At 36.6% G+C, this 17,098-nt stretch overlaps 1 protein-coding gene across 1 annotated transcript in view; it reads right to left on the bottom strand.

Moving 5' to 3' along the window:
- The window catches only part of SAXO2 (stabilizer of axonemal microtubules 2), a 32,518-nt gene that overhangs the window by 9,836 nt on the left and 5,584 nt on the right, over window positions 1-17,098 (bottom strand). The window contains 1 exon segment of the mRNA XM_011983677.1: window positions 10,494-10,696. Coding sequence (XP_011839067.1) covers window positions 10,494-10,696 — 203 coding nt within the window.

Genomic DNA, 17,098 nt, shown 5'->3' on the forward strand with positions numbered 1-17,098 from the left:
AGGCTCCATGGGCGTGGGACCCTCCCGGCCAGGTGTAGGATATAATCTCCTGGTGTGCCCGTTTGCTTAAAGCGTAGTATTGGGGTGGGAGTTACCCGATTTTCCAGGTGTTGTGTGTCTCTGTTCCCCTGGCTAGGAAAAGGGATTTGCTTCCCCCTTGCGCTTCCCAGGTGAGGCGATGCCTCACCCTGCTTCAGCTCTCGCTGGGCAACAGCTGACCAGCACCAATTGTCTGGCATTCCCCAGTGAGATGAACCCAGTACCTCAGTTGATAATGCAGAAATCACCTGTCTTCTTTGTCGCTCATGCTAGGAGCTGGAGACTGGAGCTGTTCCTATTTGGCCATCTTGCTCCACTCCCCTGCCTGCAGTGGATATTATTAATCCATTTTTGTTCTGTAGGTTACAGGCATCCAAATGGAGCTTCCTGCTTTTTTTTTTTTTTTTTGTCTTTGCAACAACAACCATTCTTCTTTCTATGCCTGCACTATGAAGGAAATTTTTTGTAGTCTCCAGCCTTTCTCCCAATCTTCTGATAATCACACAGTGAACATCCATAGGGAATAGTCTATGAGTCGTTTTGAACTCCCCCTTTAGTGTCTGAAGTTCTCAGAGCTTCTATGCTCTCACAGTAGCTTACACTCAAGTCTTCAGCAATTAAATATGTAAATTATTTGATACACTTGTGTAACAGCTCGTCTTCATTCCATGCCCAGCTTTGGGTGAAACAGTGCTTGTCTCCTGTCTCAACTGGGTGGAAGTTTTTTTTCATTAAATGTCAGGCTAATTGGTTAACGTGTGATCTCAGCTTTCTAAAGGATGCATACACATTTATGATTTTGTAGATTAGCTGGCTTTTTATTATTCTTATGTTGGGAATATAATCTTTCTGGCCTTCTGCATCTTACACAGAATCTGAAAATTCTGGATTTCTTTAAGGCGAGGTTTAAAATTACACCTTGAATTCTACAAATTCAATTTCCTTTACAGATATAGGGCTATTTTGACTTTTTATTTCTTCTTGAGTTACTTTTGTTAAATTGTATTTTTCAAAAAATTTATCCATTTTATGTAACTTGTAAATTATTGGCATTTTTTAAAAATATCTTTTAATGTGTGAAAAATCAATCTTTGAGTTTTAATCACAATATTTTGTTCATTTACACTTAATGTAATGATCTAGCTGGGCTTAAGTTGACTGTATTGCTATTTGCTTTTGATTTTTCCCTCCTTTGTTCCAATAACCCTTATTTCCTGCCTTCTTTTGTATTAATAAATGGCATTTGTATTATTCCACTTTACTATTAGAATTTTTTCTATATTTTAAAAATAAAAAATGAATGCTTGACTTATTTTGAGATTTTTCTGGCTCAAACGTAAATGGATATTTTTGCCACTTCTAGCATGGAAGAACCTGTAAGCAATTTAATTCTATTTAAATCCTCTTGCCTTTTGTACTACTGTTCTAACATACTTTACTTTTATATTTGTGTAAAAACATAATATAGTAATTTTAAGTTGTCAATATTATTTTATATTTACCCACATATTTACCCTTTATGTGTGCTTCATCCCTTCCTGCATTTCATGCTTCTCTCTGGAATAAGTTTCCTTTTAACTGAAGAATGTCCTTTAATACTTTCTGTAGTAGGTATCTCAGCTTTTTCTTTTTTTGTCTGAAAACATTTTTACTTGGCTTTAACTTTTCAAGGCTATTTTTACTAGATATACAATTCTCAGGTTTGCTGGCTTTAAAATTCTAGACCCTTCTCACACCTTTAGCACTTTTAAAGTGTCATATCACTGTCATTTAACTTCCATAGTTTGTGTTGAAAAGTCACGTATCATTCTGTTTAAAAGTCAGATATAACTTTTTCTTTTTGTAGATAATGAATAGTTTTTCACTTGCTACTTTTAAGAATTTATCTTTACTTGGTTTTCAGAAGTTTGACAATAGTTGTCTAGGATGATTTTCTATGTGTTTATTTTGGAGTTTGCTGAGCTTCCTGAATCTGTGGGCTGATTCTTTCAATTTTGGAAAAGTCTTGACCATTATCTCTTCAAATATCTCCTGATTCTTCATAGGCCTCATAACATTTTACTATGTGCTGGATGTTGTGTATAAGAGAATCATAAAAACTAAAACCAATGTTATTTTCAACAGGAGACAGTTTACTCTTTCCTATGTTAGAATATGGGGGAGATCACCTCATTCTTACCAGAATCTGAGCTAGATCAGTGCTCAATGGCACCTTCAGTTAGACATAGTCTTACTCTAGTTTCAAATGTCTCAAGAGCAAGACACAAGGTGTGTTTGTAGTAAGGCCCTCATTCTAGTGGAGCTTTGTCTCCTAAGCATTTGCTCCCAAAAAAGACTGTGGGATATTCCTCTGGAATTTTTCTGGCCCAGTCTCCCAGCACACCATGCCCCCTCCCCTACAAACTCTCAGTGAATGTCTCACATTGAAAACCAGCCATGTATCTGGGGCTCTTCTAGATTTCAATTAGTCCTATCAGCCCAAATTCAAGTGTTCCACTGCTTTCTTTTTCCTCTACTAGAGTTTATCTACTTATGCCAAGCTCAATCCTCAGCACAGGCCTAGGACTTGACAAGTGTTCCCAGAGAAGTAAATCGCTGGCCATATCAACTCACTGAGGAAGGGCTCCTAGCTCTCTGAAATTTTTGTATTTTGCTTCTACAGCTGTCTGATGTCCTTCCAAGAAGATTTTTAAAAATCTATACTTATGTCAAGTCCCCTCAGCCTGGCACTCAATGTTCTTCCCAAACTGATCTCAATCTACTTTCATGGAATTACACCCCAATCTCTCATGCCTGAAAATTTCTGGTCCTCACTATGTCTACTGAATAACTGTTTTATTTTTCTGATTCTATGCTTTTTTACTCATTTCGTACCAGTTTTCAGAATATCCCTCCTCTTTCTACATATCAATACCGACTAGTGTCTGATGCATTCCCAGGCTGGCCTGAAGTGATAACTTACCAAGTATAAATTCTTGAAGCACTGTTTGCTCCACTATTTTTGTAGTAAATAATGTCTTCCCCTGAGGATATCTCATTTTGGTGTCTAGTATGGCAATTTCATTTTTCATGCTATTGCTTTTTAAATTCTCAATTATAAAGTTTCTTTTTAGATAGTCAATTTTATTTTTAAATAAACACTGTATATATTTAAAATGTACTTGGTCTTTAACGTGTATACACACACAGTAAAATGATTACTAAAGTGAGAAACATATTCATCTCCTCACAGTAACCTGTGTGTGTGCATGCGTGTGCGTCTGTGCGTGTGTGTGTGTGTGTGTGTGGTGTGAGCACCTGAAATCTATTCTCAGCAAATTTCCAGTATATAGTACAGTATTATTAATTATAGTCATGATGCTGTACATTAGATCTCTAGATTTACTCATCATATACAACTTCAACTTTATACCTCTTGCCCAATATATCCCCATTTCCCCCACTTCCCTGCCCCTGGTAACCATCATTCTATCTTCTGTTTCTATGTATTCAACTCTTTTAGATTTACACATTATTATGCATATTATTACTTAATATATAATAGAATATATGTGTACTACATATATGTTCATACAAATATTTACACATCACATTTATTCATTCATTGATGCACATTTAGGTTGTTTCTTATCTATATTATTGTGAATAATGCTGCAATAAATAAAAGTGAAGACACTTCTTCAAAATACTCATTTCATTTCCTTTGGATATATACTACAGAAGTTGCTGGATCACATGAAAATTCCATGTTTAATTTTTTGAGAAAACTTCATATTGTTTTCCATATAGCTATACCAATTTACATTCAAACCAACAGAGTACAAGGATTGCTTTTTCTCCACATCCTCACCAACACTTGCTATCTTTTATCTTCTCTATAACAGACATCCTAACAGGTGTGAGATGATATCTCATTGTGGTTTTCATTTGCATTTATCCGGTGATTGGTTGAGTATCTTTTCATATATCTATTGGCCATGTGTATGTCTTCTTTGGAAAAAATGTTTATTCAGGTACTTTGGTCAATATTTAATCCCCCCCTCACTTTTATTGCTATTGTCTATGTTCCTTATTTTTAAAAATATTAACCCCTTATGTGATACATGGTTTGCTTATATTTTCTGCCAATTCATAAGTTCCAATTTTCTTTTGTTGATTGTTTCCTTGCTGTACAGACACTTTTTAGTTTGGATGAACCCATCTGTTTATTTTTACTTTTGTTACCTGTGTTTTGGGAGTCATATCCAAAAAACCACTGGCAAGGTCAAAGTCAAGGACATTTCCATGGTTTCTTCTAGGAATTTTATGGTTTCAGGTCTTGTGTTTAAGACTTCAATTCACTTTGAATTGATTTTTGTTTACGGAATAAGGCTCCAATTTCATTCCTTCACATGCGGATACTCAGTTTTCCCCATACCATTTATTTCATTTATTTGAATTTCAGATTCAGGGATTATATGTGAAGATTTATCACTTGGGTATATTACGTGATGCTGAGGTTTAGGCTTTTAATGATTCCATCATCCGATTAGTGAATACAGTACCCAACAGGTAGTTGTTCAACCTTTGCATGCTCCCCTCCCTCTCTCCTTTTGGAATCTCCAGTGTTTATTGTTTCCATCTTTGTGTCCATGTATACCTAATGTTTAGCTCCCACTTATAAGTGTGAACATTCAGTATTTGGTTTTCTGTTTCTGTGTTAAATTGCTTAGAATAATGACCTCCAGTTGTATCCTTGTTCTTGAAAATAACATGGTTTTATTTACTGTGGCTGCACAGTATTCCATTGTGTATATATACTGCATTTTCTTTATATGATTCACCATTGATGGGCACCTGTGTTGATTCCATGTCTTTGCTATTGTGAAAAGTGCTACAATGAACATACAAGTGCAGACAGAATGATTTATTTTTCGTTGGTTATATGCCCAGTAATGAGATTGTTTGGTTGAATGGTAATTCTACCTTTAGTTCTTTGAGTAATCTCCAAACTGCTTTCCAAAGGGGCTGGACTAATTTGTATTCCCACCAACAGTACATAAGTGTTCCGTTTTCTTTGGACCCTCACCAGCATCTTTTTTTTTTCTTTTTTTTTTCTTTTTTTTTTTTTTACTTTTTAAATAATTGCCATTCTGACTAGTATGAGATAGTATCTCATTGTGGTTTTCATTTACATCTCTCTGATGATAAGTGATGTTGAAAATATTTTCACGTGTTTGTTGGTTACTCGTACGTTTTCTTTCAAGAACTGTCTTCTCATGTCCTTTGCCCATCTTTTAATGTTATCTTTTCTTGTTGATTTATTTAACTTAGTTATAGATTCTAGATATTAGTCCTTTGTTGGATGCATAGTTTGTGAATATTTTCTATTATGTAACTTGTTTGTAACTTTGTTGGTAGTTTTTCTTCCTGTGCAGAAACTCTCTAGTTTAAGACCCATGTGTCAATTTTTATTGCATTTGCTTTTGAGCACTTAAAATATAAATTCTTTGCCTAAGGCAATGTCTAGAAGAGTATTTCCTAGGTTTTCTTTTAGGATTTTTAGAGTTTGGGGTCTTACATTTAAGCCTTTACTCCATCTTGAGTTAATTTTGGTACACAGTGAGAGGTAGGAGTCCAGTTTCATCCTTCTGCATATGGTTAGCCAGTTTTTCCAGCATCATTGATGGAATACGGAGTCCTTTCCCTATTGTTTATTTTTGCCAATTTTGTTGACGATCAGGTGGTTGTAGGTGTCTGGCTTAATTTCAGGGGTCTCCATTCTGTTCCATTGGTCTATGTGTCTATGTTTGTACCAGTACCATGCTGTTTTGGTTAGTGTAGCTTTATAGTACAGTTTGAAGTTGGGAGATGTAACGCCTCTGGCTTTATTCTTTTTGTTTAGGATTGCCTTGGCTATTCAGGCTCTTTTTGGGTTCCATACAAATTTTAGAATAGTTTTTCTCTAATTCTGCCAAAAAAAAAAATATATATATATATATATGTAATTTGTAGATTGTTTTGTGTAGCATGACATTTTAAAGATATTGAATCTTCCTATCCATGATCATAGAATGCTTTTCCATTTGTATAGTTTATGATTTCCTTCTCCTTACAGAGATCATTCACCTCCTTCATTAGATGTATGCCCAGGTACTGTGAGTGTGTGTGGCTGTTGTAAACGGGATTATGTTCTTGATTTGATTCCCAGCTTGAAGATTACTCGTGTATAGAAGTGCTACTGATTTTTGTGCATTGATTTTTTTATCCTGAGACTTTGCTGAATTCATTTATTAGGTCTAAGAGTCTTTTGGTAGAATCTTTAGGGCTTCCTAGGTATAAATTACATTGTCAGTGAAGAGACATAATTTCCAACACTAGCATTCCCAACACTATGTTAAATATGAGTGATAAGAGTGGGCATCCTTGTCTTATTCCAGTTCTCAAAGGGAATGCTTCCAGTTTTTTGTCAATTCAGTATGATGTTGGCTGTGGGTTTGTCATAGATGGCTCTTATTATTTTGAGGTATGTTCCTTTAATGCCTAGTTTTTTTGAGAGTTTTTATCATGAAGGGATGTTGGATTTTATCAAATGCTTTTTCTGCATCTACGGAGATGAACATATGATTTTTGTTTTTAATTCTGTTTATGTGGTGAATCACATTTATTGATTTGCATATGTGGGACAATCCTTGCATCCCAGGAATAAAACCCACTTGACTGTGGTGAATTAACTTTTTGATGTGCTGCTGGATTTGGTGTGCTAGTATTTTCTGAGGATTTTTGCATCTGTGTTCAGGTACAATGGTCTGTAGTTTTCTTTTTTGTGTCTTTGTCAAATTTTGGTATCAGGATCATACTAGTTTCATAGAGTGAGCCAGGAAGTAGTCCCTCGTCCTCAATTTTTTGGAGTACTTTCAGTAGGGTTGGTACCAGCTGTTCTTTCTATGTCTGGTAGAATTCAGCTGTGAACCCATTTGGTCCACGGCTCTTTTTTTTTTTTTTTTTTTTTTTTAACTGATTCAATTTCCTTACTCATTATTATCTGTTCAGGATTTGTTTCTTCCTGGTCCAATCTTGGGAATTTGTGTTTCCAGGAATTTATCTATTTCCTCTAGACTTTCTAATTTGTGTACATAGAGATGTTCATAATATTCTCTGAGTATCTTTTGTATTTCTGTGGGATCAATTGTGATGCCACTTTTGTAATTTTTGATTGTGCTTATTTGGATGTCTTTTTTTGTTAATCTAGCTAGTGGTTTATCCATCTTGTTTATCTTTTCAAAAATGAACTTTTTGCTTCACTGATCCTTTGAATGGTTTTGGGGGTCTCCATTTCATTCAGTTCTGCTCTGATTGTAATTATTTCTTCTGTTAGCTTTGGGTTTAGTTTGTTATTATGTTGCTAGTACTTTTAGTTGCAAGGTTAGGTTGTTAATTTGAGCTATTTCTATCTTTTTGATATAGGCATTTAGCACTATAAACTTTCCTCTTGACCCTGCTTTTGCCACATTCCAGAAGTTTTGGTATATTGTGACTCTATTTTCATTTATTTCAAATGCTTTTTTTTTTTTTTTTTGAGACAAAGTAACGCACTGTTGCCCAGGCTGGAGTGCAGTGGTGCGTTCTTGGCACACTGCAATTCCACCTCCCAGGTTCAAGAGATTCTCCTGCCTCAGACTCCTGAGTAGCTGGGATTACAGGCACCTACCATCACGCCCAGCTAATTTTTTTGTATTTTTAGTAGAGATGGGGTTTCACCATGTTGGCCAGGCTGGTCTCGAACTGCTGACCCTGTGATTCACCCACCTTGGCCTCCCAAAGGAGGACAGTGAGAGTACCTTCCCACTGTGACTTCTCTTCAGCTGCAGAATTGTTCTTAAATAGGTTATCTACAAAACCTGCAGTACAATCATACAGAGTATGGAAGTAGAACCTTGGCTCTTAGTGTTTTTGTTGTCTCATGCCTGAAAACCTGAAATACAAAACATCACCTTTGCTGACTAAGAAAGTTCAGTAGTGAGAATGCCAGAGGAACTCAAAATTCCTTATGCTTGAACTATAACCACAGGAGTGGAAGTATCGGAATCTACAGGAAACTCAGGTCATGGAAAGCTAGTAGTGTTGGTATAAATGTGTACGTGTGTTGTGTGTACATGTTCCCAGCATCAGGGGACAACAGTATTACTGGTATATTTCTTATGGATCTTGTAGAAAAAAAGAAAATCTTAATATGATTGTATAAGAGACCAAATATCGTGGCTCATGCCTGTAATCCCAGCACTTTGGGAGGCCGAGGCAGGTGAATCGCAAGGTGAGGAGTTCAAGACCAGCATGACCAACATGGTGAAACTCTGTCTCTACTAAAAATATAAAAATTAGCCAGGCGTGGTGGCTCATGCCTGTAATCCTAGCTACTCAGGAGGCTGAGGCAGGAGAATTGCTTGAACTTGGGAGGCGGACGTTGCAGTGAGCCGAGATCGTGGTACTACACTCTAGCCTGGGTGACAGAGCAAGACTCCATCTCAAAAAACAAACAAATGAAAAAAGACCAAATTCATCTTCATCAATTATTCTTTATGTCAAATTTTACACAGTACATTTTCTCCTGTGCATATCAATCTATATCAGCAATTGCTCTATGCTACATTTAATTATACTTCTTCAACATTCACAGTCTTCACAATTTGTTCTTTGTGTAGTATGTTATGTGCTCAAAGATTTAAAAAACAGAAAAAACATTTTCTTGACCTCCCTAATGGGTAGGCTTATAGATGAAAGTATATTGATATCCTGCACTTTAGTTACTCGTTGAACAGGTAGGCATGAAATTTAAAGAAAAAGTATGCATTTAACTATTACCTAAATAAAGTATGAATCATTACTTTGATTATTGATGGTATCACTCTTACAAAAGTGTTTTATATTAGGACATATCCATTCAGCTATTTTACATAACCAATGGAAATAATGTAATCCTATATATGTAATTATATTATTAATAAAAAGATATAAAAATAATACCTACTATCATAAATCAAAATCAATATAAGCCTAAAATAGCCTATTTTTAGGCCAGGTGCGGTGGTCACGCCTGTTAATCCCAGCACTTTGGGAGGCTGAGGTGGGTGGATCACTTGAGGTCAGAAGTTCGAGACCAGCCTGGCCAACATGGTGAAACCCCATCTCTACTAAAAGTACAAAAATTAGCCAGGTGTGGTGGCGGATGCCTGTAATCCCAGCTACTCAGGAGGCTGTGGGAGGAGAATTGCTTGAACCCAGGAGAAAGAGGCTGCAGTGAGCCAAGATTGCACCACTGTACTCCAGCCTGGGCAACAGAGTAAGCCTCCATTTTGGGGAGAAAAAAAAAAAAAAAGCCTATTTTAAAAAAACAAAGACCCCACTCCTCAAAAGTATTAGAGTATTTTAAAATCAGGTTTTTGGACCAGATGCAGTGGCTCACGCCTTTGATGCCAGCACTTTGGGAGGTTGAGGTGGGTGGATCACTTGAGGTCAGGAGTTCGTGACTAGCCTGGCCAACATGGTGAAACACCATCTCTACTAAAAATACAAAAAATTAGCTGGGTGTGGTGGTGTGCACCTGTAATCCCAGCTACTTGGGAGGCTAAGGTGGGATAATTGCTTTAACCCAGGAGGTGGAGGTTGCAGGGGGCCAAGATCATGCCATTGCACGCTAGCCTGGGTGACAGAACAAGACTCTGTCTCAAAAAAACCCAAAAACAACCACAAAAAAAAAAAAACAGGTTTCTGGAAAGAAAAACATACATGGCTCAACTCGTACTCCTGTAAGTCAGTTGCCTGCAAAGAGAAAGTATTCACACCCTTCCACCATGCCAGAATTCTTAGAGGAGCAGGACCCCATTTGGCACTGTCTATCATGGGGTAGATAAGCCTATCTAATTCTGAGGTTCAGTATCAGGAATCGCCTGCATACAGATGAAAGCTTCATTCTCTATTTTATCCTTTATCAGTGTAAAAGTAACATTTTGCTTCTCTATCTGGTAACTATTTTGCTTTATAGGTTGGTTCAGGACTTGAATGCAGAAAAGCATTGATATTTATTTGACCTCAAAGATCCCAATACTCTCGGAAGCATTTCAACTTTTTCTAGGATAGGAAGAAAAGAACAATGCCAACTAAATGTGACATGAAGTGACAAATGTGACATAATGCTTGTTTAATGGCATTCTTTGTTTTTCACGTTTTGAGACAGCGAAAACTAATAAAGTAGATGAATTTGGATGGGAACGTGGGTCTTTTACCTCTGAATCAGACAAATGGTCTACTTTCTTTTGTTACTATACAACACTATTTTGCCAAAGAGAGAAATGTTCTTTCCTAAGCCATGGAGGCTAAGTTTGGCAGCACACCAAAGTTATAATTTGATACTAGATGTTAAACCTGGAAGTGAATTTTAGTTTTTTGGCTCCGTCATTTATGAAATGGCAAGTTACCTTTATAAGTTGGGACAGTGTCCAACCTTCCTTTTTTAACTTGTTGTCTCTCCAAAGGCCAGACTATTGCCACAGGCTGCACTTTGTATGAATTAAAATCCCGTTTGTAGGTAGTACCAAGATCAATCTTCTCTTGTTTTGGTTTATATTCTTCTGGCACATGGTGAGGCTGTTTAACTATTTCATAAGGATGATAATCCAACCTGAAATATATGAATTTGAAACATAGCCTCACAAGTTCTTTTATTTCTAATTATTTCAATGAAGTATGGAAAATGTCAAGGCTTTTTTTTTACTTGGAAAGTCTGAGAAGATATTAAAATCATAATAGTTGATAAACTACTTGAAAGAAGTAAATGAATTTTCATAAGGTCCTATCCAGTGACTAAATATCTTGAGAAAAGTAAATATATCAAAAATCCTAGTTTTTAAAACATCATTACAATAGATCTCAGTTAATTGGATCTTCAGTAAACAATATCCTCAAGTAATTGATTTTTTTCTAACCTAGAAGGAAATTTCAGGTAAAATTTACTAAACCTGAAAAGTTTAAAAAATATATTCCCCCTGAGTCCACTTTGTCAAAGTCCTTATTCATCCTACTTAAAGTCTCCAGCAAATTATTTTGGCATACTTTCTTCTTTTTGAATTCATGCTGTTTTCTCGCTTATTGTTAAATGATTAGTAACTCTGGTCTTTAGACATAAATCACATTCAGATTATAGATATGAATGTTCCTCATCTTTGGATCTCCCAGAATTCCTTGTCATGGATGGATGCCAGCTGGTAATGCAGCCAACCTGGGTGCTATATAACATTATGTTACAGAAGTAGTACTGCAGACACTGAGGTAAAAACTGAGGAATGGAGAACACAAACTTAGACTGATCAGACCGCCTACGTCCAAATCCTGGCTCTGTCATTTACTAGCTGCAGGACCTTGGATAACTTCATTAACCTGTTTATGCCCCAGTTTCTTTATATATAATATGGGACAATAATATCTTCTATCTCACAGAGTTGTTTTTAAGGATATACACACACGCTTTTAAGACTGCTTGGTACATAGTAAGATCAATATGGTAGCCACTACTGTTACTACCCCAAGACTTCATGGATTGCTTTTTTCTTCTGGATTCTATTGGCACATCACTCATTTTGTGATTAAACTATCTTGTATTAATCAATATTTGTTGCATATGTCTGGAAGTTCTCCAAAGAACCCAAACCCCTCACTGAATTCTTCTATTTACAACATAACTTCTTAGACTAATTAACTGTTTTCTCACCACTTCCAATCCATTTCACTCTGGTTTCCAGGACTGCCACTTCCCTAATACAGCTCTAAGGTTCACCATGTCTTCCATGTGATTAAATTCATCGAACATTTTTAATCCTCATCTTACTTGACCTCTCCAGTAGTAACTGACATTATTGTCCACACTGTCTGTTTCTAGGAAACTTGCTCTTCCTGACTTCCTTATTATTTCTTGCCAGTCTCCTATGCAACTTCATCTACCTTTACTCGGTCATTAAATACATGTTAGCATTCCTCAAGACTTGGACCTACCTACACATACTTCTTTTCATCCACTGTTCACTCCTGAGGATAACTCTTCTACTCCCACAGCTTCGATTACTACCTAGATTGAAATAACCCTCAAATTTACATCTCAGCTTAGACCTCTTCTCTGAGCTCCATACCGGCATCTATGATGGTCTCTTGGATATTCAGTGGCAACTCAAAACTTCATATGTCCCAAATCAACTCATTATTTCCCCTTAATAAATGTGGTCCTTTTTGCTTGTTCTCTATTTAAGTGAATGCTATCACCATCGCTTCAGACACATAGTCAGAAATCTAGGACTCGCCCTTCATACTTCAATTCTCTCCCCTATCTAGTCCATCGTCAACTACTGTCAATTTTGCCTCATAAATCTCTCTCAAATCTAACCACTTTTCTCCACATCTGCCACTACTATAATATGCAAAGTTTTTGCAACAGCTCATTTGAATCACTTCAATAACTTTCCAAACTCATTTACCCACATCCACTCTAGTTCTCCCTCCAATCTTTTCTCCACATGGCACCTGAGTAATTCTTTCCCCTGTAAATCTGATCAGGTCATTCTTGCCCTTATCTCCCTGGCCTCTTCCTTAACTTCCTTCCTCCCCAACTCTACCCTCTACCAAAAAAACAAAGCAGAAAAATTTTCATGGCTTCTTATTACTGTAAGGACATAGACGACACTGAACATGGCTTAAAGGCTCTGCCTGGTCTCCTTCACTAGCCTCAGCTCTCACCACGCTTCCTCTTGCTTTCTCTGCTCCAGCTGGCCCTCTTTGATACTTTTCTCCCTTCCATGCTCCTTCCTGCTACATGTTTCTCTCTCTCTCTCTCTCTCTCTCTCTCTCTCTGCTTGGAATGCATTTCCTTCCTCCTCTTAATCCAGCTAATTTAATATCCTTCAGGTTTTGACTTATTTTTCTTATTTCCCTGATAAAGTCAAACTCTTGTTCTGGATGTCAAGGTACCTGTGCCTATCCTTCATAGATCTTATCACTGTTGCAATTTTAGATTTATTTTGAGTAATGTTTTTGATTACCATCTCTAATAGGTTGCAACATCTGTCAGCACAGAGATCATGACTGCTTTTGATCACCACTGTATCCCAGGTGTCTAGTATAGTACTTGATGCTTAACAAATGCTTAATAATTTTTTATTTAATGAATGAAGAGTAGTAGAAATCACATACCCCTGCCTCCCAAGACATGTCAGTTGTTCTTTGCTCTCCCCAAATACTAATTAGAGGGGAATAGGCTAAAATGCAGTCAGGAAGTGAGAGAATCAGGAAGGGAAAAGCAAAGCAAAAGCTTAGAACTCTCAGTTTCTCTGGTTAGACTAGTTAAGTGTTAGAAAGTACACCTCCAAACCCAAAGCCGCTTTCTATGTAGTAGCAGAGGGTGAATGCAGTCTTATTCATCTGATATATCCTGAAACATCTGATGTGTCTAGACTCCTACTCCTTCAGGGCAGGCTTCCTGCCAACTCTGGCAGTCATCTAAGTGAGCTACAACAGTACTGCTATAAAGGATCCAAAATCTTGTACAAGTTCAGACACCTCTTTACACAGTCACTTCCTGTACTATACAAAGGTACAGAATGCTTCTTTGTTTGTACAGATAAATCCACTTCCTACTGCATAGTCAACACAGTCAACATGAGGGAGTCAAGCAAGAGTTTCAAGCTTCTAGATTATGACTCTTAGAAATACTGCTAGTTTCCCAGTGAAAATATAAAGAAAAGATCCAATGTCATACTAAGTGAAGAGATGACAATTTAAGAAATGAATATTTTAGTTTTATTAGTATATTTGGACCTTTGGGACATTTTTTGCTTTTTTTTTTATAATTATTAAAGCTTATTTGAGTAAGTCAACTGGGGAAATTCAGAATTGAAAAGCAATTGCCTTTTAAAAGAAAGATATGGCAGGTTAAATTTTCTCAATTTCTACATTTAGAACTGGTTAAAAGCAAAATCTTTGTTCAATAAACACAGATATTGTAAAATTTATTTCAAATCTCTAATATGAACCATTATGGCATCAAGAAAGAAACATTAATAAAGTGAAGAAAAAAGAGCAACCATTCCCATTTAATCAATCTCAACCAGTTATTGAATATCCTCATCTCACTTATTATAATCCATAATTATCTTAGTTATTTATCTGATATTTTCATATCTGGACTTTCCCACAACACTATAAACAACAGTAAAGCAAAGACCGTCTCTGTTTTATGTTCCATGTTATCCTCAGTGAGCAGTCCAGTTCCTGACCTACTGCACTGAATCAGTGGCAACAGAATCACTAGCAATGCCGGTTAAAAATGCAGTTTCCTGAGACCCACTCTATTATCTACTGGCTCTTTTAGATGGAGACCTGGAATCTGCAATTGTAACACTTCTAGATGGCACTACTGCATACCAAAAGCTGAGGACTAAGTAAAATCTTCCATCTGTGGAAGAGCCATACACCTACACAAGTAACTAGAGTCACCAAAGTATTATTACTGCAGGGAATGCCTGAAGTGTTAAAAATAGAAATATTAGACTAAAAGTTTGAAAGTTTAAAGTATAATAATAATTTAAAAAAATAAATAAATAAATAAAAAAGAAAGTTTGTATCTTTGCTATATAAGAATGAGCTGCATCTGAAATGAAAATGGCTAACACCAAAATCTAAAGCTGTTAGAGCATTTTTAAAACTCTAAATTATAGAAATACGATGTACAAGTCACTAGGAAGCAGGAACTTCAACTTGTGAAAGGAAGATAAATCTTGGGGCCCCAAAATCACTAAGCTAAGGGGAAAAGTGAAGCTGGGAACTGCTTAGGGCAAACCTGTCTCCCATTATCTTCAAAGTCACCCCTCTGCTCACTGAGATAAATGTGTATCTGATTGCTTCCTTTGGAGAAGCTCATCAGGAACTCAAAAGAATGCAACCATTTGTCTCTTATCTACCTATGACCTGCAAGCTCACTCCCAGCTTCGAGTTGTCCCGCCTTTCCAGAACGAACCAATATTCATCTTTCATACATGTTGATTGACGTGTGTCTCCCTAAAACGTATAAAACCGAACTGTGCTCTGACCACCTTCGGCACATATTAATGGGACCTCCTGAGGCTGTGTCACCAGCACGCACCCTCAATCTTGGCAAAATGAACTTTCTAAATTAACTGAGACCTACTTCAGATATTTGGGGTTCATAAACTTATTGACATTTTTATACTTAACACCAAGATTGTACCTTGAATATAGTATATACATTAAGAGTTTAAATAAAATAATGAGTAAATATAATACATAATCTAGCTAACTGACAAAAGTACAGAGAGATCAAAAAAGGTCAGTCCAAATGAAAAGTATAGGCTTAAGATTTGTGTTCATCACTCACTGAACAAATATTGGGTACCTACTATGTGCTAGTAGGCATCGTTATTAGTTTTCTAAAAATAGAATGCTGAGATAACAAAAGACTTAGTTCCTGCTTTCATGAAACACTGAAACCAATCTAATGATAAATAACAGGAAGGTGCTTTGGGAGCTTACATAGAAGAATTTTACCTAATCTGAAAACTGGATAAAGTGTCAGAGAAGGCTTATTCAAGTGATAATTTAGTTGAGATCTACAGATTGAATGAGCATTAGCTAAGAGAGGGAAGGAAAATTGCAGGTAGGGAAAATAGTATCTTGGAAGACTCTGAGATAAGGGAAACCTGGCACTTTCAAGGAAATGAAAAATGGCCCATGGGATGGAGCATAAAAGTGAAAAGGGCACTACAGTGAAAATGAATTAGAGAATTAAGTAGTAAGCAAACCATGCCTCTACATGGTTTTGATAAGGATTCTGGTTTGTGTTAAACACAATGGGAAAGTTTAAGGGTATTTTAAGCAAAGAAGTGATAGGGTTTGGTTTCCATTTTAAAATCATTTGGGCAGGCTGAAGTATTGAAAACAGATCAAACTGCAAAAACCAGAATAGATTCAGATATTATTATAACCTCTAGGTTAAGCTTGTCCAACCTGCAGCCTATGGGCTGCATGCGGCCCAGGACGGCTTTGAATGAGGTCCAACATAAATTCATAAACTTCCTTAAAACATTATGAGATTTTCCTGTGATTTTTTTTTTTTAGCTCATCAGCTGTGGTTGGTGTTATTGTATTTTACGTGTGGCCCAAGACAATTTTTCTGCCAATGTGGCCCAGTGAAGCCAAAAGATAAGATACCCTGGTCTAGGTGGTGGTAACAGTGGAAAGTAGATAAATATGAGATATTTTAGGAAGTTAAAAAAAAAAATAGAACTTTTTATATCCCTTTTTTCTTCTCACACTTTGTCAACCTAACTTAATTCGTATTTTTCTGTTTTTTTTTTTCAAGTTGTGACTTCACTAGTCTGTTGCCTATTAAATTGGTTCAACTTAAATCAAGTAAACAGTAATTTAAATAGCTAGAAAACTTTATTGACACCAGAAGAGTTGGGAGAAAAATAAGTAAAGCAAATAGTTACTAAATATTTACTTAAATGTAGTTATTCCTTCCATTTTACCACAGCATGCTTGAATTTCTTGCTTGGGTTTAAGACTCTGAGCTGGAAGAACATTGTCATACATAGGATATTTTTCCAAATATTCAGTTGTAGGGCAAAACACCCCAGAATTTTCATAAATCCTTGTGATTCCATGTGGACAATGATGTCGCCTGTGCAAAAAATCAATGGAAAGATTAACCTCAAAAAACATTTTGTGTTGTAATTGCATTTTAATCAGAGACCTCCAATAAACTCACAGTTTCTAAATTCTAGAGCTTTACTGAAAAACCAAAAACTGGGCTGAGTGCAGCGGCTCACGCCTGTAATCCCAGCACTTTGGGAGGCTGAGGCGGGCAGATCACAAAGTCAGGAGATCGAGATCATCCTGACTGACAAGGTGAAACCCTGTCTCTACTAAAAATACAAAAAAAATTAGCCAGGCTTGGTGGCAGGTGTCTCTAGTCCCAGCTACTCGGGAGGCTGAGGCAGGGGAATGAGGTGAACCTGGGAGG

Source organism: Mandrillus leucophaeus, unplaced genomic scaffold, assembly GCF_000951045.1.
Source record: "Mandrillus leucophaeus isolate KB7577 unplaced genomic scaffold, Mleu.le_1.0 Scaffold254, whole genome shotgun sequence".
Taxonomy (NCBI): domain Eukaryota; kingdom Metazoa; phylum Chordata; class Mammalia; order Primates; family Cercopithecidae; genus Mandrillus; species Mandrillus leucophaeus.